We start from the raw sequence: 24,186 nt of genomic DNA, 5'->3' as shown, positions 1-24,186 counted from the left end.
TTTTCCTTAACTCTCCTGGTTACTTATTATCCTGATTTGCTTCATGTTTCCTTGATTTTCTTTACTCTCCTGACTTCTGCTGCCAACTCACACCGTCACCACAGGATACACCTATCATTTCAATATTCAAAGGCACTGCTTCACCTCTGGTTTTTCCTTTATAGCATTCTCCTTCAATATCCATGCCTGACCCTTCTCACTTACATACAATCCAATCCAGTTTTACACTAATGCTAAGGTTTTTAGTCTCTTACCACCTATATTTTGTTTAGACCATTCTTACTTCATAAGCTGTGTCACTAGTTTGAACTATGGAGTCAGCATCATTCTACGGTTACTATGACATTGCTTGCATCTTAAAAATGGCCGTCTTCAGAGAATTTTTTTTAAGAGGTAGGATTTCTTTTTTCTTTCTTTCTTTTTTTTTTTTTTTTGAGACGGAGTCTTGCTCTGTCACCCAGGCTGGAGTGCAGTGGCCGGATCTCGGCTCACTGCAAGCTCCGCCTCCCAGGTTTACGCCATTCTCCTGCCTCAGCCTCCCGAGTAGCTGGGACTACAGGTGCCCACCACCTCGCCCGGCTAGTTTTTTTGTATTTTTTAGTAGAGACGGTGTTTCACCGTGTTAGCCAGGATGGTCTCGATCTCCTGACCTCGTGATCCACCCGTCTTGGCCTCCCAAAGTGCTGGGATTACAGGCTTGAGCCACCGCGCCCAGCCTTAAGAGGTAGGATTTCATTCTTTAAATGCACAAAATAGCCGGGCGTGATGGCTCACGTCTGTAATCCCAGCATTTTGGGAGGCCAAGGTGGGCAGATCACGAGGTCAGGATATTGAGACCATCCTGGCCAACATGGTGAAACCCCATCTCCATTAAAAATACTAAAGTTAGGTGGACATGGCAGCACGTGCCTGTAATCCCAGCTACTCGGGAGGCTGAGGCAGGAGAATTGCTTGAACCAGGATGTCGGAGGTTGCAGTGAGCCAAGATCATGCCACTGCACTCCAGCCTGGCCACAGAGCGAGACCGTGTCTCAAAAAATAAATAAATGAATGCACAAAATAGTCAATTGAACAAATAAAGGATTTCCCATGTCTGACACAAAATTTGACATAGAGAAAGGTACTTTAGTTCAACATTTTCACAGATAATTTTTAACATTGTTACAATAGTCCTTGAAACTCTATATAAATGTCTGATTTTTAAAAGTACTATTTAATAACTTCATTACATATATCAGATTTACTTTGGGAGGGTACAACAGCATGTACAATTATTTTTCTATGTCTTATTAATGTCTGCACTATGTCCATTTTATGTGCCTTAATCTGACAGATCAGCATTGTGTTCCAAGTAGAAATGTGCAACAAATCTCCGAAAATCCAAGGGGTCTAGAGAAGCACCTGGGTTACAGGCTCTGTGTAGTTGCCATGCATTGTTCATGGCTACATCAATCATGTAGCTCACCAAAATTGAGTACCATTTCTTGCTTCTTATCCTCACCCTATACTTCGAAATAATTTGATCCATTTTAGCTACACCTTCCTTGCATTCATGATACACTTTTACTATGGATGGTTGACTTATCTGAGGGATTTCTTCATCATCAGCATCACAACAACTTATCTCATTGACTGGTTCTATGCCCACAGCATTGGAGCACAGACTGATAATGCCATCCCCATACCAACGACACAAAATTATCTCATTGTTTTCTTCTACTTGGAAATCAAAATACCCTCTCTTCATTTTTTTCATATGTTCTACATTCATAAGGGGACATTTTTCGGTCCTGTTCTCACGAATTGTTCCTGTTGCCCTCACCCCCTTCTTCTTCAAGGCTGACAACAATTTGATACTTGTAAAGAAGCTATCAAAACACAGGTGATAGGGATACTGACCTCTCTCTAAAAGAACATCAGCGAAGTTCATTACTAGATTTCCACCTAACCCAAGGTCAGGATCCTCATCTACCTTCATAGTTGATTCTTCTTGATAGGGCTCAAACCAAACCAGATAACCCTGTGTGGTTGTACCACACCAAATTTTATATCCAATTCTAACAGGCTTTCCATTCAGGAATTGTTCACTATCAAAACATTCACACATTGACTTATCAAAGCAATAGTATTCTTCCAGGGGAGCATACAAGAGGAAATTTTTATTCATTTGTTTTATGAGAGGTCTCAACTTTGTAAACTTATCTTTTTGATCTAGGTGGCCATTATCTGCAAAGTGCAGGTTTGAGAATATCAATTCAAATCTGTCCCTTCTGATTGCATCTCTAACCAGGTTCTGATGGGTGTCAGAGATTTCCCAATACATTCCCCTTCTAGGATGCCTCATAAATCCACTCAAAAGTAGGACACCAAACACACACCTCATTTCCTGAACTGTGACTTCCAAGCTGACATTTTTCTGAGAAGCATAAGTATTGGTTTCATTGACAATTAAGTTGAATGTTTCATCATCAAAAAATAATTCAAAAAGCTCTACTGGGTTCAACTTTTCACTCTTGAGATTCAAAAGTCCAGAATCCAGTGCTGACCAGCTTGGAAAGTTGGGTTTAATGTCTCTTTTGGTCCAACTCTTTTCTGGGAAACAAGACACCTTTAACTTCTTTTGAGCAGGCTGGATCTCAGGCTCATTATCTTTTTCCACATCTGAGTCACCAGAGAATGAGAGACCTTGGAGCAGTTCACTCACTCGAGCTTTGTCTTTTCTTCTCCCTTTTCGGGTAATGTCTCCTGCAGCATATTCCAAGGATGAGATGTGCATCCGGGCCCACAAATCACCTGGGTGACGGTCCTTCAGAGTGTTCAAATGTGTAACTGTCCTTTCAGTAGGGATAGGAGTACTACAAAGAACCTGGGGTGCACACTCTCTGGGAAAGAAGAAAAGAACATGTTATAAAAATTCTCAATCATATTCTCTCACACATGATAAATCTGCTGAAGCTTAAATCTTTCGTGGCTTGGGGTGGGGAGGAGATACTTACTTATTTCTCTTATGTTTCCATGGGGAGGACTTTGGCTAGATTGAACATTTCTAGCCTCTCTCCACCTCTTACTCACTCCTCAGGATGAAACTAACTCTTGAGCCTGGGAGAAAGAACTGGGTATCCTTGGTACACCCCTCTCTCTGTCCTCTTTAGGAGCAGGATGCAGACATCCCATGCTCCTTGGTGCCCCAAGTTGCATTGAGAAGACCTATGCAGAGGGACATCTGCTACACTCCTCCTCTGCCAGTACAAGCCTATTTAGCTCTGCCTTTAAGCCGTTTTTATCCGGTCTAACTTCTGTCAGTAAGAAACTGAGGTTTCCAGAACCATCTATTTTACTCCTGCGACCCTGTCAACTGGTTCTGAACCTGAACAAGAAAAAAAAGGTTATTATTTACCAGGTCTCCTCACACCTCTCACAGAATTTCTGAATATGGAAGGACTTAGCCCCTGCTAGTTCTACATTCATCTGATGAACATACTACTCTGGGGAAGAACAAATGAAACTCAACTCTCAACTCATTGCACTTGGACTGATTTTTATGGGGTTTACAAGGAAGTAAGCTAAAGTTACAAAGATGAAAAGTTTTTTTTTTTTTTTTTTTTTTGAGACAGAGTCTAGCTCTGTCACCCAGGCTGGAGTGCAGTGGCATGATTTCAGCTCACTGCCACCTCTGCCTCCCAGGTTCAAGCAATTCTCCTGCCTCAGCCTCCCGAGTAGCTGGGACTATAGGCACGTGCCACTATGCCCAGCTAATTTTTGTATTTTTAGTAGAGACAGGGTTTCACTGTGTTGGCCAGGCTAGTCTCGAACTCCTGACCTCATGATCCACTCACCTGGGCCTCCCAAAGTGCTGGGATTACAAGTGTGAGCCACTGTGCCTGGCTGAAAAGTATTATTTTACACAAACTTTTTAATTTTTAGATACGTGCATTCCTTGATCACACTGAGTCTTTCTACTGTTGACATCTAAACTCTAATAGCTACAGTGCATTAAGCCCAATATTGTGAGGGAAAGAAATGGGAGTGAGAAATGGGAAAAAAGAGTGAGCTAAGAAAGTGGGGTGGATGTGAGGGAGGGGGACTAGAAGGAGGGCAGGGGGCTAGACCTTTGATACCATGGTTAAGCTATTGCACCAAACCTGAAATAGCCTACCTTCAGACTTTTTGTTTTATGAATAAGATATCTTTATTCTTATAGGCACTGTGAATTACCTGATGGTTGCCTGATAATAAATGTACCTCACAGACACAATAACAGATTCCTATTCTCCAGTTGTATAACTCTGCTCTAAGTTACTGAACATCATTTCTCTTCCTTTAGCGGAGGCTGTCTCAGTCTTCACTAATCTCAATGCAAAATTTCACTTCTCTTCTTAAGCTTTAAGACATTTCTACTTTAGCTGAGATTTAGCTCCCAGTTTCTCTAAGTTGAACAAATGTCAATAAGGAAAATTCATACCCCCTTCTCTGCTCTTTAGCCAAGTATCCCACCTTACTTCCTCTCTCTTTTCTCAAGTCTCTGAGGACCAAATGGCCTCACCAGAAGCCAACCCTCTGCTTGTGATTTGCTCCCTCTCTTTCTGCAATCCTGAGAAGCCTCGGAATGTTGGGCATTCCTGAGGCTTCCCCACCTTGTTCCATTTCTTCAGAAGTTTCTTGATTTGCATAGGAGTATGTGTTACAAGTTCATTCATTCCCACAACCAGCACTTATGAAGTGCCCACCACTGTCATTCATTTCCACTTCATCAGCTAACTTTCCTTTTGACCTATACCTTGTTCACATCTAATGGCGGTTGAAAATACAGGTTAATTTTCCCTTATCTGAAATGCTTGGGACCAGAAGATTTTTGAATTTTGGATTTTTTCAGATTTTGGAATATTTGCATTATACCAGTTGGGCATCCCTAACCAAAGATCCGAAATCCAAAACGCTCCAATGAGCATTTCCTTTGAGCATCATGCTGGTGCTCAAAACAGCTCAGATTTTGGAACATTTCAGATTTGAAATGCTCAAGCTGTACCCTGCTTGTCCTCTTCTGCTCTGACATTTCTTTCTTAACTGTCATGGCAGCTTCATCTGTAGCCCTCACTCTTGTTAAATTATCTGCCTTCTGGCTTCTCTATAGCTCCATAGAAATGTAAGGGAGCCCAGGGAAGGGTAATCAAAGACAGACTGGATGAGGATAGGCTTCTTGGAGGCAACTGAGTGTCAACTGAAGGTTTTGTATATTTATTGCATATTGAACATTCTGAATAGGTCACTTTCTTGGCATGGACCTCCTATGACCACAGAAGTGAGTGGCAGTCATCATATCTTATTCCAGGGAAGCAGGCTTTTGACCAATTGCTTTCTCTGATTCCACTCCAGTTTCTTGTATCTGTAGGATTTGACTCACTGAGGACCATGGAGACTCACCTGTTGGGCTTTCCTGAGGCTTCTCCACTTTGTTCCGTTTCTTCAGAAGTTTCTTGCTTTGCATTAAACAATGTATCTTTAGTTACAATTTCTTCAGCTAAAATATAGTATTAATGATTTAAATGTCATCTGTTCTGTGAATTTTGAAAAAAAAAAAAACAACTTCCAAGGTAGGGAACAGATGTTCCAAATCAAACAAACAAAAAATCATATTGGTGTTTCAACGGTGCACAGTTTCAGCAATCCTACAAAATGTGGCATGGTATGGGAAAATGGTAAGAAAGGTTAAATAGGGCAACAAAGCCCAGCTGGACAGAGATCCCAACAGGGCAGAGCACATTTCAAGAAAATTAGACTGGGTGCTTTGGGAGGCTGAGGTGGGAGGACTGCTTCAGGCCAGGAGTTCAAGACCAGCCTGGGCAACATAGCAAGCCTCCGTGTCTACAAAAAATTACCTGGGTGTAGCCCCAGCTGTTTAGAAGGCTAAGGTGGGAAGACCGCTTGAGCCCAGGAGTTTGAGGCTGCAGTGAACTATCATCATGCTACTATGCTCCAGCATGGGCAACAGAGTGAGACCCCATCTTTAAAAAAAACTAAAAAAGTAAAATAAATATGAACCGTAGTGTTCTTAGAGAGTGAAGACGACCTCCTCTGAGGTAAAGACAAGATCAGACAGAGGTGTTCATGGGGCTTCCAAGTATGAAGGGATATCTGAAAGACAAGTTATATGGAATCCTTGATAGGGAAGAAAAAAGGGGAAAAGGATGCAAAGGAGTCACTGAAGGAAACAGGGAACTGGGAGGGATGATCAGAGAAGATAACTACAAGAATCAGTAAGCTGATTAGCAACAGAAGAAAATGTGATTGGGAAGGATGCAAGGTGATAAGGCCTAGGAGAAGTCTGGAGGCACAGGCTAGAAGAAGGGAATGGAAGGTTGTGGAAGGAAACGTGGGCTCCCAAGGGCCAAGCCGGGGTGAGTGAAGGGAAAATGAGAGTCCAGACAGGGGTCTAGTCAGAGGCCTGGCCTTACTCATCAGACTGAGGCTTGTAACTGTCTTCTGAGCTGAGTTCCCACAGAGGTTCCTCTGAGCCAGACTCAGATGTGGCCACTTCTCTGTAGCAAGGGCCTGGGCTGTTTCTTCCTCAGTCTTCACCAATGTCTAAAAAGTCAAAAAAAGAAAATAGCCTCTTTGTTTTCACATGGTTAAGGAATCCAGTTGTGAAGGGTGTTGAATACCACACTGCAGACCAGTAGTTCCAGCCCCTCAGGGCATTAAGTAAATTTGTGGGAATCTTTCTGGTTATAACAATGAAGTCCACCACCACTCCAAGCCAATGCCATTCAGAGGGTGAGGCCAGAGATGCTAGGCATCTTGCAATATGTGGGACAGTCCCACACTACAAATAATTCTTCCACATCCTGCAGGACTTTTGAGTGTCCTCCTGAATCAAACCTACAATCAATATAAATCAGCTGCACTGAAACATAGGAATCCTAAGAGTTTTTATAGGATGATACTGAAAAAAAAATCAGTGATTCAAGAAAGTTAGAGAAGGAAGCTTACATAGATTAAAGATATTGTCACAAAAGTTGACTCACTTAGATTGTTCTACACAGTTTTACAGCATTTTCTACGTATTTGGTTGAACAGCACTTCAATATAATATTGCAGTTATAACAAACACAATTAAACTGACTGCAAATACATAATGGAGTTTTCAGACTCCTTTAAACAGACTTGGAATCTAACGTAAATGCAGAAATCTCACTAAATTTCATGAACAAAGATTGTTTAAAAACATTTCAAAGCTAGTAATGATATTTAGGCTAGAAAAATCACACACTGACATTATTTATTTTGGAAACTGTCTGAGATTTTCTATCTCTCTGACACTGTTCCAAAGGGCTACCACATGGTTTCATTAACCTCTTGATTTTCTCTCATTTTCCAATCTTATTTTCTCTTTCTTGTTGCCTGAAAAAGGATACAGTGCCAGTCTTTACAGAATGAATGTCTGTTTTGACAAGGAGGGTTTCAAGACAGAAGATATTTTCTCTTTAACTCATCATCACCATATCCCAAACTACAAACAGATAATTATTTTGATAATAAAAGGCAAGGCCCAACTCATTTAAACATAGGCATACCTCAGAGATATTGCAGGTCCAGACCACCACAATAAAGCAAATATCACAACAAAGCAAGCCACATACATTTCTTGGCTTTCGAGTGCATGTGAAAGTTATGTTTACACTTAAAAAAAAGTATATATCTTAATTTAAAAATACTTTATTGCTAAAAAATGCTAATAAGCATCTGAGTCTTCAGAGAGTTGTAATCTTTTAGCTGGTAGAGGGCCTTCCTGCGATGTTGGAGGCTGCTGACCAGTGTGGTGGTTGCTGAAGGTTTCGGTGGCCTGTGGCAATTTCTTAAAATAAGACAACAGTAACGTTGGCCACCTTGATTGACTCTTCCCTTCACAAAAGATTTCTGTGTAGCATGCGATGTTGTTTGATAGCATTTTACCAACAGTAGAACATCTTTCAAAATTGTAGTCAATCATCTCAAACCTGCTGCTGCTTTATCAACTAAGTTTATTTAATATTCTAAATCCTTTGTTGTCATTACAACAATGCTTCACCAGGAGTAGATTCAATTTCAAACCATTTTCTTTGCTCATCCATAAGAAGTAACTTATCTGTTCAAGTTTTATCATGAGATGGTAGCAATTCAGTCACATCTTCAGGTTCTACTTCTAATACTAGTCCTTTCTACCACATCTGCGGCTACATTATCCACTGAAGTCCTCAACCTCTCAAAGACAATCATGAGTGTTGGAACCAATTTCTTCCAAACTCCTGTTAATGTTGGTATTTTTACCTCCTCCCTTGAATCACAAATGTTCTTACTGGCATCTAGAATGATGAATCCTTTCCAGAAGGTTTTTAATTTACTTTGCCCAGATCCATCACTATCTATGGAATCACTATCTATGGCAGCTATAGCCTTACAAAATGTATTTCTCAAAAAATAAGACTTGAAAGTCAAAATTACTCCTTGATCCATGGGTTACAGAATGTGTATTGTACTGGAAGGCTTGAAAACATTAATATTCCTTGTACCTCTCCTTCAGAGCTCTTGTGTGACTAGGTGCTCTGTGAATAAGCAGTAATATTTTCAAAGAAATGTTTTTTCTTTAGTACTACGTCTCAAGAGTAGGCTTAAAATATTCAGTAAACCATGCTGTAAACAGATGTGCTATCATCCAGGCTTTGTTGTTCCATTTCTAGAGCACAGGCAGAGTAGGTTTAGCCTAATTCTTATGGATCCTAGGATTTTCAGAATGATAAATGAGCACTGGCTTCAACTTTAAAGTCGCCAACTACATAAGCCCCTAACAAGTCAGCCTGTCCTTTGAAGCTTTGAAGCCAGGCATTGACTTCTCCTCTCTAGCAATCAAAGTCTTAGATGGCATCTTATTCCAATATAAGGTTGTTTCATCTACACTGAAAATCTGTTGTTTAGTGTAGCCACCTCATTAGTGATTTTAGCTAGATTTGAATAAACTGCTGCAGCATCTACATCAGCACTTGTTGCTGATGCATTTTATGGAGACGGCTTCTTCCTTACACCTCATGAACCAACCTCTGCTAGCTTCCAATTCTTCTTCTGTAGCTTCCTCACCTCTCTCAGCCTTCACAGAATTGAAGAGAGTAAGGGATGTGCTCCAGATTAGCCTTTGGCTTAAGGCAACTGCTGCGTCTGGTGTGATCTTCTATCCAAACCACTCAAACTTTTTCCATATCAGCAAAAAGCTTTTTGCTTTCTTATCATCTGTATATTCACCAGCACTTTTCATTTCAAGAACACTTCCTTTGCATTCACAACTTGCCTGTTTGGCACAAGAGGCCTCCTAGCTTTTGGCCTATCTCAGCTTTCAACATGCCTTCCTTACTATGCTTAACCACTTCTAGCTTTTGATTTAACTAACTGAGAGACATGTGACTCTTCTTTTCACTTGAACACATAGAGGTCACTGTAGTAGTATTATTATAAATGGTTTCATTTCAATATTATTGTGTCTCAGGACATAGCAAGGACCAAGGAAAGGAAAATAGATGGGGGAACAGCTGGTCAATGGAGCAGTCAGGACACATACAATATTTATCGATTAGGTTTGCCATCTTAAATGGGCATGGTTTGTGGCACACCAAAACAAATTCAATAGCAACATCAAAAATAACTGATCACAGATCACCATGACAGATATAAAAATAAAGTTTGAAACACTGCAAGAATTACCAAAATGTGACACACAGACACAAAGTGAGCACATGCTGTTAGAAAAAATGGTGCTGACAGACTTGTTCCACACAGGGTCATCACAAACTTTCAATACTGCAAAGCACAATAAAGTGAAACACAATAAAGGAGGTATATCTGTAATATCACACCTCCTTATTTTCTCCCTTTTTATCTGTCCACATTTGTTTTGTAACTTATATTGCTTTCCTACGGCTCTCGTAACAAAGTACCACAACCTCAATAGCAGAAAACAACAGAATTATATTCTGTCATGGCTCTGGAGGCTAGAAATCCAAAATCAATATATCAGCAGGGCCATGTTATCTTTGAGAGATCTATGGGAGGCCAGGCACGGTGGCTCATGCCTGTAATCCCAGCACTTTAGGGAGGCCAAGGTGGGCGGATCACTAGGTCAGGAGTTAAGACCATCCTGGCCACCATGGTGAAACCCTGTCTCTACTAAAAATACAAAAATTAGCTGGGCGTGGTGGTGCCTGCCTTTAATCTCAGCTACTTTAGAGGCTGAGGCAGGAGAATCGCTTGAACCAGGGAGTCGGAGGTTGCAGTGAGCTGAGATCACGCCACTGCACTCCAGCCTGGCAAAAGAGCAAGACTCTGTCTCAAAAAGAAAAAAAAAAAGAAAAGAAAAGAAAAGAAAAGAAAAAAAGTTCTATGAGATAATTTTCCATGTCTCTCTCCAAGTTTTTAGCGTTTGTCAGTAATTCTTGGTGTTCCTCGGCTTGCAGATGTGTTACACAAATCTTTGCCTCAGTCATTACATGGCATTCTCCCTGTGTGTGTTTTTCACTTGGGCATTTTTCTTTCTTTTTTTTCAACCCCTTGGTAAATTTGCAAATATGGACTTCTTATAAGAATACGAGTCATTAGATTTAGGGCTCACCACATGAATTTTTTTTTCTGATTTTTGTGAAGAATGTCATTGGTATTTTGATAGTGATTACACTGAATCTGTAAATTGTTTTGGGAAGTAATTTTAATAATATGAATTCTAATAATTTACATTATTTTAACAATATAAATTCTTCCAATCCATGAGTATGAAATATCTTTCCATTGTTTTTGTGTCCTCTTCAATTTGTTCTATGAGAGTTTCAGTTTTCCTTATATGTCTTTCACTTCTTCAGTATTTAAATACTAAATATAAATTATAAAATACTAAAAAATATTAAATACCTAGGGAATTTAAACACTAAATTTAACTTAATTTGGTGTTTAAATTTTTAGTATTTAAATTCCCTAAGTATTTTACATTTTTTGTAGCTATTATAAATGCGATTATTTTCTTGATTTCTATTTCAGATTGCTCACTATTGGAGTATATAAATGCTACTAATTTTTGAGTGTTGATTTTTTATCCTGCAACTTTACTTAGTTTGTTTATCAGCACTAACAGTTTTTTTTGGTGTAGTCTTCAGGTTTTTCTAGGTATAAGATTATATCACCTGCAAACAGACTAACCTGACTTTTTGCTATCCAGTTGGGATGCCATTTATTTCTTTCTCTTGCGTAACTGCTCTGGCCAGGACTTTGGGTATTATGTTGAACAACAGTGGTGAGAGTGGCCATCCTTGTCTTGTTCCAGTCCTTAGAGAAAAGGCCTTCAGTTTGATGTTAGCTGTGGGTTTGTCACATATGGCCCTAATTTTGAGGTATGTTCCTTTTATACCAATTTTGACAAGGGTTTTTATCAAAAAGCAATGAATTTTATCAAATGCTTTTCAGCATCTATTGAAATAATAATATGGTTTTTGTTCCTGATATTAATGTGATATATCACATTTATTGATTTGCATATGTTGAATCATCCTTGTATCCCTGGAGTGAATCCCACTTGATCATGGTGAATGATCTTTTTAATGTGTTGCTGAATTCAGTTTGCTTGTGTTTCACTGAGAATTTTTGCACCTATGCTCATCAGTGATATTGGTCTGTAGTTTTCTTTTTATCTTGTATCCTAGTCTGGTTTTAGTATCAGGGTAATGCTGGCCTCATAGAATGAATTTGGAAGTAGTACCTCTTCTTCTTTTTTTTTTTTTCTTTTGTAAGAGTTTGAATAGGATTGGTATCAGTTCTTTTTTAAATGTTTAGAATTCAGCAGGGAAGCCAACAGGTCCTGGGCTTTTCTTTGATGGAAAACTTTTTGTTACAGATTCTATCTCGTTACTTGTTATTGGTTTGCTGAGGTTTTCTATTTCTTCATGGTCCAATCTTAGTAGTTGGCATGTATCTAGGAATTTATCCATTTCTTCTAGGTTTTCAAATTTATTGTCATATAGTTGTTCATAATAGTCTCTAATAGTTCTTTGTATTTCTGAGGTCTCAGCTGTTACATCTTTTTCATTTCTGAGTTTATTCATTTGGGTCTTCTCCTTTTTTGTTTGTCTAGCTAAAGGCTTGATTTTGTTTACCTTTTCAAAAAATCCAACTTCTTGTTTCACTGTTCTTCTGGGTTTTTTTTTTTTTTTTTGTCTCAATTTCAGTTATTTCTGCTCTAATCTTTATTATTTGTTTCCTTCTACTAATTTCGGGTTTGGTCAGTTGTTGCTCTTCTAGTTCCTTGAGGTGTATCATTAGGTTGCTCATTTGATGTCTTTTTACTTTTTTAATATAGGTGTTTATTGCTATAATTTCCTTCTTAGTACTGCTTTTGCTGTATCCCACAAATTTTGATATGTCACATTTTCTATTTTCATTAGTTTCAAGACATTTTTAGATTTCCTTTTTAATTTCTTCCCTGACAAATTAGTTGTTCAGAAGCATGCTATTTAATTTCCAAGCGTTTGTGTAGTTTCCAAGGTTTTTCTTGTTATTGCTTTCTAGTTTTATTCCACTGCGATTAGAAAAGATACTTGATATGATTTATAGTTTTAAAAAATTTGTTCAGATTTGTTTGTGGCTTAAGATATGGTTTATTCTTAAGAATGTTCCACGTGCTGATGAAAAGAATGTGCATTCTGTAGCAGTTGAGTGACATGTTCAGTAAATATCAGTTAGGCTTATTAGATCTAGTATGTAGTTTAATTCCACTGTTTCTTTGTTGACTTTCTGTCTGGATGATGTGTCAATTACTGAGAATGGGGTAATTAAAATCTCCTACTATTATTGTATCACAGTCTAGCTCTCCTTTTGGATCTATTAATGTTTTCTTTATATACTGGGGAGCTCTGGTGTTACATGCATAGGTATTTATAATTGTTATATACAGCCAGGCACGGTGTCTCATGCCTGTAATCCCAGCACTTTGGGAGGTCAAGGTGGGCAGACTGCTTGAGGCCAGAAGTTCAAGGCCATCCTGGGCAACATGGCAAAAACCCAGGTGTATAAAAAATACAAAGAATTATCCAGGCATGGTGGCACACACCTGTGGTCCCAGCTACTTGGGAGGCTGAGGTGGGAGGATCACTTGAGCTCGGGAGACAGAGGTTGCAGTGAGCTGAGATGATACCACTGCACTCCAGCCTCAGTGACAGCGAGAGCCTATCTCAAACAACAACAACAACAACAACAATAAAAACCCTCTGTGGCTAAGTGATTTTCTCTTATAGTATGCCTTCATTTGTTGCTATTTTTAGTGTGTTTATTATAGGTTTTTGCATTGTGGTTATCATAAGGCTTACAAAGAAGACCTTTAGATATAATAAGTTATTTTAAAGAGATGACAACTTATCTTAGATCTCAAATACAAGAGTAGAAACAAAGGCAGAAACACACAGAAAAAAATTATATGCTTTAATTCCATTCCTCTAGATTTTGACTTTTTGCTGTCTCAATTTATATCTTTATATTACCTATCTTTTGACAGGTTGCTAGCTATTATTGTTTGTTTTGTTTTAAAGATATGGTCTTACTCTGTCTCCTGTCTCCAGGTACAGCGTCAGGGTCTTACCATGTTGCCCAGGCTGGTCTCAAACTCCTTGTCTCAAGTGATCCTCCCACTTCAGCCTCCCAAAGAACTGGGTTTACAGGCATGAGCCACTGTGTCCAGTCCTATTATTGTTTTTGATAGGTATGTCTTGGGACTTCACAGTACAGTTGTGAGTATATTGTATGCTACTATTATAGTAATACAGTATTCTGGGTTTGTCCATGTACTTAATTTTATCAGTGACTTTTATGCCTTCAAAAGTTTTCTTTTTGCAGATTAGTTTTCTTTCCTTTTAGATTAAGAATTCTTTAGCATTTCTTGTAAGATGTGTCTGGTGGTGGTGTACTCTCTCAGTTTTTGTTTGTCTAGGAAACGCTTTCTCCATCATAAATGAAAGATAATTCTGTTGGGTACAATATTATTGAATGTCAGTTTTTTTCTTGGAGTACTTTGAAAACATCATTCCACTTTCTCCTGGCCTGTATGATTGCCATTGAGAAGTCTGTTGCCAGATGAGGTGCAGCGTTTGTTTCTTTTCTCTTGCTGTTTTTAAGATTCTCTCTTTTTCCTTGAGAGTTGAGAGTTTGATTATTATATGCCTTGTAGTAGTCTTAATTGGGATGATTCTGTTCAGTGTTCTCAGATCTTCCTGTACCTGGACATTTATATCTTTCTCAAGTTTTGTGAAGATTTTTGTTATTATTTCTCTTTTTAATTTATTTTATTTTAATTTTTTGAGATGGAGTCTTGCTCTTGTTGCCCAGGCTGGAGTGCAATGGCATGATCTTAGCTCACTGCAACCTCCATCTCCCAGGTTCAAGCACTTCTCCTGCCTCAGTCTCCCGAGTAGCTGGGATTACAGGTGCCTGCCACCACACCTGGCTAATTTTTTTTTTGTATTTTTAGTAGAGACAGGGTTTTGCCATGTTGGCCACGCTGGTCTCGAAATCCTGACCTCGTGATCCACCCACCTCAGCCTCCCAAAGTGTTGGGATTACAGGCGTGAGCCATCGTGCCCAGCCTATTCCTTCTTTTAATAGATACAGGGTCTTGCTGTGTTACTCAGGCTGGTCTCGAACTCCTGGCCTCAAGCAATCCTCCTGCCATGGCCTCCCAAAGTGCTGGGATTACAGGTGAGAGTCACTGCACCCGGCCTATTGTTATTTCTTTGAATAAGCTTTCTATTCTTGCTCAGCTCCAAGAGCAGGCTGTTTAAAGGATGGCTGCCTCTAACGTTTGGTCCCTTTGCACACACTTGATTCTGCATCATTCCACTTTCTGCCATGAGCTAAAGCAGCATGAGATCCTCACCAGACAGGCTGATGATCTTGGACTTCCCAGGTTGCAGAACTTTGAGCTAAATAAACCTCTTTTTAAAATAAATTATCCAGTCTCAGGAATTCTGTTATCAGCAACACAAAATGGACTAAGACAGAGTCTATTTCCAAATCAGGTCACATTCACAGGTACTTGGGGTTAGGATTTTCACATATCTTTTGGAGGGACATAATTCAATTTACAACATCTAAGCCCTACTTCAATTAAGGGCCCCACTTTCTCTGTCTAGTCTTGTATTATCTGACTCAATACTAGTTTCATTCCACTGTCCACCTACACCATTGCCCTTTGATCTTCTTGGACTTCTGATCTTATTCCTCCTTCATTTGAACTTACTAATGATACTTCAGTGCTAACACCTGACTATGTTATTTCCTTAGTTATAATCACGTCAAGCACTTGCATTTTGAAACACTACTTTTTTTTTTTTAATACTTTATGTTCTAGGGTACATGTGCACAACGTGCAGGTTTGTTACATATGTACACATGTGCCATGTTGGTGTGCTGCACTCATTAACTCGTTATTTACATTAGATATATCTCCTAATGCTATCCCTCCCCACTCCCCCTACCCCATAACAGGCCCCGGTGTGTGATGTTCCCCTTCCTGTGTACAGGTGTTCTCATTGTTCAATTCCCACCTACTGAAATGCTACTTTTAAAATAAATAACTTTTGTGTTTCTACATTATACCATTATATTACATTTAAGGGAATTATGTTGATTTTCAGAATGTGCATGAGTACGTTTTATTTTCTAGACACTTCTTCTCAGGAAGTATTTGTTAATAACAGGAGGCACTGGGTCTGATAGAATTAAAAATCAATTAGAAGCCATAGAAGAGGACTGAGCAAGTATCTTGAGGAAACTGATGTGGCAGCAACATGGAAGAGGACTTAAATGAGAGACTTATTTTTTTTTTTTTTTTGTAAATGAATGACTAGGAAAATGAATGAACCACTGATAAGAAAAAAAAAAAAAAAAAAAACAGAGTCCATTTTGTGAAGAAGATGTTAAGTATTACCTTGGATATATAGAATTTCCATTATTATCACCAAGCATTAATTGCATATGTGCTGAATATAAAGTAGTGTGAGAAAGGGCCCTTGTTCTAAAGCTGGGGAGATAAACCAGAGACTTCAAAAGAGAAAATATCAGTTACTCAACATCAAATGAGTGGAGCACTTCCTGAAACCAGGAGCCTCACTCCACCCCTCACTCCCATGCCTTGAGATTTGGACATGCCTCCTAAACAATGAAATGAGACAATGGCATGTAATCAATACAAGCTCCTTGAATGATGCAACACACTTTGTGATATTCTGTGACAAGGTGAAGGCAGAGGGACTATGCCACCTGAATGGCTCTCGAACGATGAGTGTGAGCCAAGAGAAGGGCAAGGAACATGGAATGAAGGAGAAAGACCACTACTGACATTCCTACAAGCTTGGGCATCCTACTTACCTGGGACCTGACTGGGTTAAACACAGGCACTGCAGCCTTGTCTCTGGGGCTTTTTTCCTGGAGATGAGCTGATCCGTGGGGAACAGGCCCTGTGGAGGGAGAAGGTAAGAGTCCTAAATGAGACATGATGGCCTTCAGGGTACCCTTTTTGGAGACTCAGCCTTTTCCCCCAAATGTTATGTTTGTGAAACATTCAAGAACTAAGATGTAGATTTTACTGTGTGAGAAAGAGCATCACAACTGCTTTCATTCTGTCAGAAATTCTAAAATTCTACAGCTTTAGGGTCTCTCACCCAAGAAATGGAGTGGGATTTATGAACTCATAAGGTGTTTTATAGTAATTCACTTTTACATAAAGAAAAAATAAAAATCATAGATAAAAATAAAGGGGAGGAAGAAGCTGGTGATAAAGGAAGGATCAAGGAGAGAACACAGAGGCAAAAGAAAGGATGTGGAGAGTAGAGAGATGAGACAGAGGGGAAACAGGAAAGCAGAAGAAAGGAAGATGAAGAAAGAGACAGGAAAATAAAGATATTAAAAAAAAAAAACAGAGAAGAGATGTTAGCCATGAACTAGAAAAACTGTTAGGAGGTACTGATCCCAAAGAACCAACAATAATCAAAATGGCGATGATGACTGCACAATGCCAGCCACTGTGCTGTTACTTTAAAAGATTATTTCCAATCCTCAAAATAATCAAAAAGGTCCAAATTATTGCTGCCAAAATCCTAGGCACATTCAGAAGAATCACAGCTGAGTGCAGAGTACACACAGAGATCAAACAGATAATTGTTGACTAATTGAATGACCTATTAAATGACTTGCCTAGGTCACACAGTTGGCAGTTGGCACATGGCAGAGTACAAAATTATCAAATGAAGAGTACATGTGGTAATTCTAACCCAAAATATAAAACAGAACATCACTTTTCTTTGCTCTGCTTTTCTTTGCTTCCGTAACGGACCACTGTGGAATCTTTTTATTGCTGTTGTTTCATTTCTAGAAGGAATAAAGTTTGCTGGAAAAAAAACAGCCTTGCCCCAATTCACTTTTACTATTATATGTACTTGTCCACAACACAAACATACTAAATAAACCAGCTTAAAAAGCACAGTGTAAAATAAAGCAGGTCTTTAAAAGTTTGTCCAGATACAGGGTTAGACAAAAAAATAAAACTTGATGTTGGTCAAAGGGTACAAACTTGCAGTTATAAGATGAATAAGCTCTGAAGACCTACGTACAGAATGACCACTACGGTTAGTAATAATGTATTGTATATTTGAAATTTCATGAGAGTAGATCTTAGGAATTCTTACCACAGACACATAAAAGGTAACTGTGAGATATGTAAGGTAGCTTGTGGTAATCATTTCACAATGTATACAAACTTGAGGACAAAAAGGCTGTGCAAGTATCAGTGGCCAGCTCCCAGTGTCCTCACTAAACTCACTCTAGCACTCACCACTCACTTCTTGGGGGTTCTCTTGAGGAAGCTGTGAAGGTTCACACTTCAGGGTGGTTACCCCAGGCAGGAGCTGGAGGCTCGGACACTCCAAAGAGACTCCTTGATATTCTGTCACCATTGGGCACATGTCCTGTCCCTGAATACAGACAGAGGCCTGGAAACAAAAGATTTATTTTGAAAAGGCATGCATATATGGACCGCATGCTAAGAGCCAGGCACTGTTCTATATGCTGAGGATACAGCAGCAAACAAGGCAGAAAAGATAGGCAAAGGATCCCAGCCCAGAAAAACAAAAACAACAAACAAGTGGATGTTTATAAACTAGCTGGTCAAAGTTTAATGAGGAACAGGATATGTACACCAATTCAAAATGTCTCCCACAGATTACTTAGTAATTACATAGGGGAAAATGGTAACTCTCTAGTGGAGAAATTTGACAGGTACCACTGTAACCTCATCAGTAATGGGACAAATGATCACTACGCACCTCCTGAAGTGATGCACTGAGAACACAACATTACCTCTGTGGTATTCTAGCCAAAATGTGCAGCCTGAATCTGACCATGAGAAAATATAGGACAAACTCAAATTGAGGGATATTCTCCAAAAAAACTAGCTGTACTATTCAAAAATAACAATGTCATGACAAAGAAAGACAGCAGCTACTCCAGATTCACAAAGACTAGAGATATGGCAACTAACTGCAATATGTGATACTGGCTCATATCCTGAATCAGAGGAAAATTATCATAAAGAACATTATTAGGATAACATGGCAAAATATGAATAAAGACTAAGGTTATATGACAGTATCATAATTTTAATTTCCCTAAACTTGATTTTTGTATTCTGGTTATACAACAGAATGTCCTCACTCTTCAGAAATACACACTGAATGGCCGGGTGCAGTGGCTCACGCCTGTAATCCCAACACTTTGGGAGGCCAAGGCAGCATGATAACTTGAGGCCAGGCGTTCAAGATCAGCCTGGGCAATACAGCAAGACCCCACCCCCTCTACAAAAAATTAAAAATAAATTAGCCAGGCATGGTGGCACACACCTGTAGCCTCATCTGCTCAGGAGCCTGAGGTGGGAGGATTGCTTGAGCCTTCCACCATTGCAGTTCAAGACCGCAATGAGGCTATGATTGTACCACTGCACTCCAGCCTGGGCAACAGTGAGGTAAAGGGATATAGTGTTTGCAACTAACTCTCAAATGGTTTGAGGAAAAAAAAAAATACTGCATGTGTGTATGTATGTATGTGTGTGTATACACTGTACATATGCATATTGGGGGGGGAATGCACTTCCTTGCACAAGTGTGTACACAACGATGGGACTTCATGAAACAGATGTTAACAACTGGCAAATCTGGATGAAGAGTTTACAGGAGTTCTTTATTCTTCTAATACTTCTATAAATTAGAAGTTATTTCAAAATAAAAAGTTAAACATAAACTGATACATGTCCCCCTGTTCTTACCCCACACCACCACACACATTCTCTTCCCACCTGTTGTCCTGTGTCTCCACTTCCTGTCTCTAGATTCTCCAGCACTGTCACTGCCTCCTCTCCACTCTCCAGAGAATATGTCTTCACACAGGGCTGGAGCTCCTTGGGCAGGATGGTCAGGAACTGCTCCAGCACCAGCAGTTCCATTATCTGTTCCTTGGTGTGCATCTCAGGTCTCAGCCATTGATGACAAAGTTCTCGGAGTTGGGTCAGAGCTTCCCGGGGTCCATGAGCTTCCTGGTAGCAGAACTGCCGAAAGCGCAGGCGGCAAATCTCCTGAGTGTGGGAGCTGCCCTCTTGTGAGTTGCACACCTGCTCCCAGGTGGGATCTTCCTCCTTCACTTTCACAAGGCCATCTTCATTTTCAGGAACAGGGCCTGGCAAAGCTTCATACATGTTGAGTTTAGAGGCTAAAGCTTCACTTAGCTTGGGGTCTGTGTTCAGAAATAGAGATCTGAGGCATAAGAATTGATCAGCAACACACAAATTCTAAGAGGTTCAAAACTGTGTGTAATCTACTTATATTTTTGTCCCACTGTAGGTAATGCTCAAAAGCTGAGCCTGCTTGCTTCTAATTATCAGTGAAATGAATCAGAAGTATATTTTGAACTAGTACTAAAGAGTCTGAGTCCAGAGGTAAGGGATGTAGGATATGAGGGAAGAAGCGTCAGCAATAAGAACGCTCGAGTAGCTTGCACTTTAGCTGGGGAGAAGGGATCATTTTACCCATTGAGGAGGCAGATGGCTGCCTTCATGGGCAAATAATACAGTCTCAAAGGTCATCTATATCTGTGTAACTCTCACTGAATATTCCACTTTAAATGTAGGTGTAATAGACTGTTTCCAAAGTCTCCCATCCTCAAATACCTTTTGTGATGAGATTTTGCCACTGTTCTCATCAAGGGGTGGAGTCTACTTTTCCTTCCCTTGAATCTGTTCTGGCCTATGACTTGCTTTGACCAATGGAATACGGCAGAAATGACATTGTCAGAGAGAGAGTGCTGCTGTAGCTCTTGGCTCACTGCCATAAGACTGCCATGCTGTGAGAGGCCCAAGCTAGCTAGACAGAGGTCATGTGGATGAGAACCAAAATGACCAAGCTAAAGCCCAGCCGGGCCTAGTGCTCAAATAATTCACCAGCTGAATGCAGCTCTATTAGTAACTCCAGGTGAGACCAGTAGAACTACCTAGTCAACCTGCAGAATCCTGAGGAACAATAAACTGAGCTTGTTTTCAGTCACTAAGTTTAGAGTTTGATTTTTGATGCAACAACACATAAATGAAACAGTAGAAATGCATCAAGTTCTTTTCTTCCCTCTCTTCGTTTTTTCCTTTGTGATCTCCTTAGTCACACTTTCAATATATCTCTGTTCCCAAGAAGACTCAAATCTTTGGCTCCAGCTTGCTTTTTGCACTCCAAACCCACATCTTGAAATGCCAGCAGCTGTGGGCTTCTCCTGCACTAGAATTTCAACAGATCTCAAACTAAGATCAGAGTCCCTCAAAGCTGCATTCACTCTGTATTTCTCCATTTCTACTGGCATCACCATCATCTTCCATGCATTCAGTCTTTTAAACAGCCTCTATATACAATCAGTGAATCAAGTCAATTCTTAAAAACGCCTCTTGCAGCCATTCTTTCCTTATTATTTTACTATCATTTTCATTCACTGTCACAATAATGTTACGGTATTCCTGACCAATTCCCTGCTTCTATGGTCACTGGATTAATATTCCCTAAAGCACAATTCTGACTATATTCAATTCTGACTATATTCACTCACACACACATAAACACATACAAAGTTTTCATTAAACTCGTTGAAGTAAATTCAAACTCCCCAGGATCTAATCTTTACTGGATTTTGCTGATTTGTCACTCAATAAACATTTGGGGAGCATCTCATTATTTTCCAGGCATAAAGCTAACTCTGGAACAAAAGACTTAGTTCCTACTTTCAAGAAAGCCATGGTCTTCCCAAATTCCTTATCTCACTGCCATGCTAAGTACTCAATTTTTTTTCCACCCACTCTATACAGTCAGGACCCCCCTTCTAAAGGTAAATTCCCAAGGCCCAGCGCAAATGTTCTATGTGAAACCTTCCCTGGCCACCCCAACCCTAACATATAGACAGGAAAAGTAAGCCACACAGGTAGAGATGGGTGTTCCCACGGAAAACTGCACCCAACCTTCATCTCCCCATCTCGTATTACAGATCACCCAGCCCATCCCCCCCACCCGGGTTCTTGAGGACAGGAGTTTATCTCTGCATAGACTCTATAAGCCCGGCACGTACCTGGTATTCAACAAATACTGATGGACTTCTTCACGAAGGCACGTAAAGCACCTGAGATGCCACAGCCAACACCCTCAGGCGCACCCCAGAATGTATTTTTCTGAGATTACACCCAGCATCTAGCACCGCGCCAGGCACTGAATACCTGCGTGTCTAATTGTTGGTTAATGGACCAAAAGTTCAGGAACGCGCACAACAAAGACGTAGCCGACCTCGTGAAAGGCTCCCGAGGGAGCGCAGAGGCCCGGGGCTGCCCAGTCGGGAGCGCCGGTTTCCTCAGAGCCCAGGCCATGCTACTGGCGGGCTGGCGGGGCTGATGGGTGTCGCCGGCGCCTCTGGCAGCTTGGCCGGCACAAAAGCTTCTCCCCTCGCCGCGCCCGCAGCCGAGTGGCGGAGTCTGGCGGGTTCCTTGCCTCTCTAGGAGCACGGCTGCTCGTCTCTCTGGTGATCCGGGAGGACCCCCGCTGCCACCTCCCGCCCCGCCCAGGTCGCTCTCCGCTGCCGGACCCCAGGCCCATCCGGACGGTGCAAGCACGCCCCGCATTTATGTACATCATTTCAATTAAAAACCAACAGAGTGGTAAATGTCTTCGGGGTCATCACTGGTTAGGAGGTGAAACATCAATTAAAAGACCATTATAGTAAGCTGTACAAATTATTTTCTTTAAGTATACATAATATATGTACAATAAAAAAGTCAAGTTGCAGAAGGACCATAAAACGAAAAGTGTCCCACTCTTTAGAGTTAACCATTGTATTTTGTGCATATTTATCTAGGACACTACCTGTCACACAGTAGCACTTAATAAACATTTTGTTTAGTGAATAAGCATTTATACATTTTAAAACACTTATGGTATTATAATGATAATGTAATTTTGCACCTTAACTCTTTTCGGTTAAGAGAGCTTGGAGATCTTCACAGATCAGCTTATTCTTTAACAGCTAAGTAATATTGTATGGGTGCTCCATAATTTACTTAACTATCCTATTGATGCATACTTAAGTTATATTTTTTCTTTAAAAGCCATGCTAGAGGGAACATCATTCAATACCTTTATATTCTTTTAAGAATGTATTTCTAGGATAAATGCCACATATTAGAACTGATCAGCCAAAGGACATATGCATTTAAAATGTTGATACGCAAGTTCCCTATTTGATTTTTAAGGGCACTTCTGTTTAAGAGTAAAAGGAGACTTTAGTAGAAAAATCAGTAAAGGATATGAACGTTACTATACACAAAACAAGGTAAGTGACAAATTAACATGTGAAAAGGTGTTCAATAGTAAAAATATAAAACACTCTTTTAAAAACAGACCCATTATTTATTCATTTAGCTACTGAGTTTGGGCAATTATGAATAAAGCTGCTATAAACATCTATTTATAAGAAAACAAGAAAAAAGAAAGAAAAAGAAAAGAAAAAAATGAAAAAAAATGAGCTATCAAGGCATGAAAAGACATGGAGAAAATTTTAATACATACTAGAAAGTGAAAGAATCCAATCTGAAAAGCTATATATTGTACGATTTCAACAAGTTGAGTATCCCTTATCTGAAGTGCTTGGGGCCAGAAGTGTTTCCAATTTTAGATTTTGGAATATATACATACATTATGAAATATCTTAGGGATGAGGCCCAAGTCTAAACATGAAATTCATTTGTTTCATATATACCTTACTCACATAGAGCTAATTTTATACAGTTTAAATAATTTTGTACATGAAACAAAGTCTTTTTTTTGAGATTGAGTCTTGCTCTGTTGCCCAGACTGGAGTGCACTGGCACAATTTTGACTCACCGCAACCTCCGCCTCCTGGGTTCAAGCAATTCTCATGCCTCAGCCTCCCGAGTAGCTGGGACTACAGGTGCGTGCCACCACACCCGGCTAATTTTTATATTTTTAGCAAAGATGGGGTTTAGCCATGTTGGCCAGGCTGGTTTCAAACGCCTGACCTCAGGTGAGGAGCCTTGGCCTCCCAAAGTGCTGGAATTACAGGCTTGAGCCGCTGTGCCCAGCTGAAACAAAGTCTTGACTGCATTTTGTCTATGACCTGTCACATGAGGTCAGGTGTGAAATTTTGCACTTGTGGCATCACATTGGTGCTGAAAAGTTTCACATGGTAATGCGTTTTGGATTTTCAGATTGGGGTACTCAACCTGTATACATGACATCCTGGAAAAGGCAAAAACTATAAAGACTGTAGAAAGGTCAGTGGTTGCTAGGGGCTGGAGAAAGGGAGGGATGCATAATAGGTAAGACAGAGAGGATTTTTAGGACAATGACACTACAATGGTGGACACATTATTATATATTTGTCCAGACCCATAAAATGTACAATACCAAGAGTGAACCCTAATGTAAACCATGGTCTTTGGGTGATAATATGTCAATGTAGGTTCATCAACTTGTAACAAATGTCACCCTGGGACGGGATGTTGATAATCAGGGAGGGTATACATGAATGGGAGCAGTGGTATATGAGAAATTT

General features: G+C 40.0%; 1 protein-coding gene across 3 annotated transcripts; it reads right to left on the bottom strand.

Annotated features, from left to right (window-relative positions):
• Nucleotides 1-1,063: 1,063 nt before the first annotated feature.
• Nucleotides 1,064-22,949, bottom strand: PGBD1 (piggyBac transposable element derived 1). Of its 3 annotated transcripts, none has more exons than XM_010374570.2 (7): nucleotides 21,694-22,949; nucleotides 19,397-19,850; nucleotides 17,882-18,038; nucleotides 16,420-16,508; nucleotides 6,453-6,582; nucleotides 5,422-5,518; nucleotides 1,064-2,882 (listed from the first exon to the last, which is right to left on the bottom strand). In XM_010374570.2, exons 2-7 carry the CDS (start codon nucleotides 19,790-19,792, stop codon nucleotides 1,322-1,324), a joined length of 2,430 nt encoding a protein of 809 aa, XP_010372872.2. In that variant the 5' UTR covers nucleotides 19,793-19,850; nucleotides 21,694-22,949; the 3' UTR covers nucleotides 1,064-1,321. The 3 variants fall into 3 exon arrangements, with proteins under 3 accessions (XP_010372872.2, XP_010372863.2, XP_030784191.1); XM_010374561.2 differs by having other exon boundaries at nucleotides 19,397-19,830; XM_030928331.1 differs by having other exon boundaries at nucleotides 19,397-22,948.
• Between the last annotated feature and the right edge of the window lie 1,237 nt (nucleotides 22,950-24,186).

The sequence above is a fragment of the Rhinopithecus roxellana genome, chromosome 4 (genome assembly GCF_007565055.1).
Source record: "Rhinopithecus roxellana isolate Shanxi Qingling chromosome 4, ASM756505v1, whole genome shotgun sequence".
Lineage (NCBI taxonomy): Eukaryota > Metazoa > Chordata > Mammalia > Primates > Cercopithecidae > Rhinopithecus > Rhinopithecus roxellana.
Note: the sequence above shows the minus strand (reverse complement) of the source record. Positions and strands in the feature narration are given on the sequence as shown.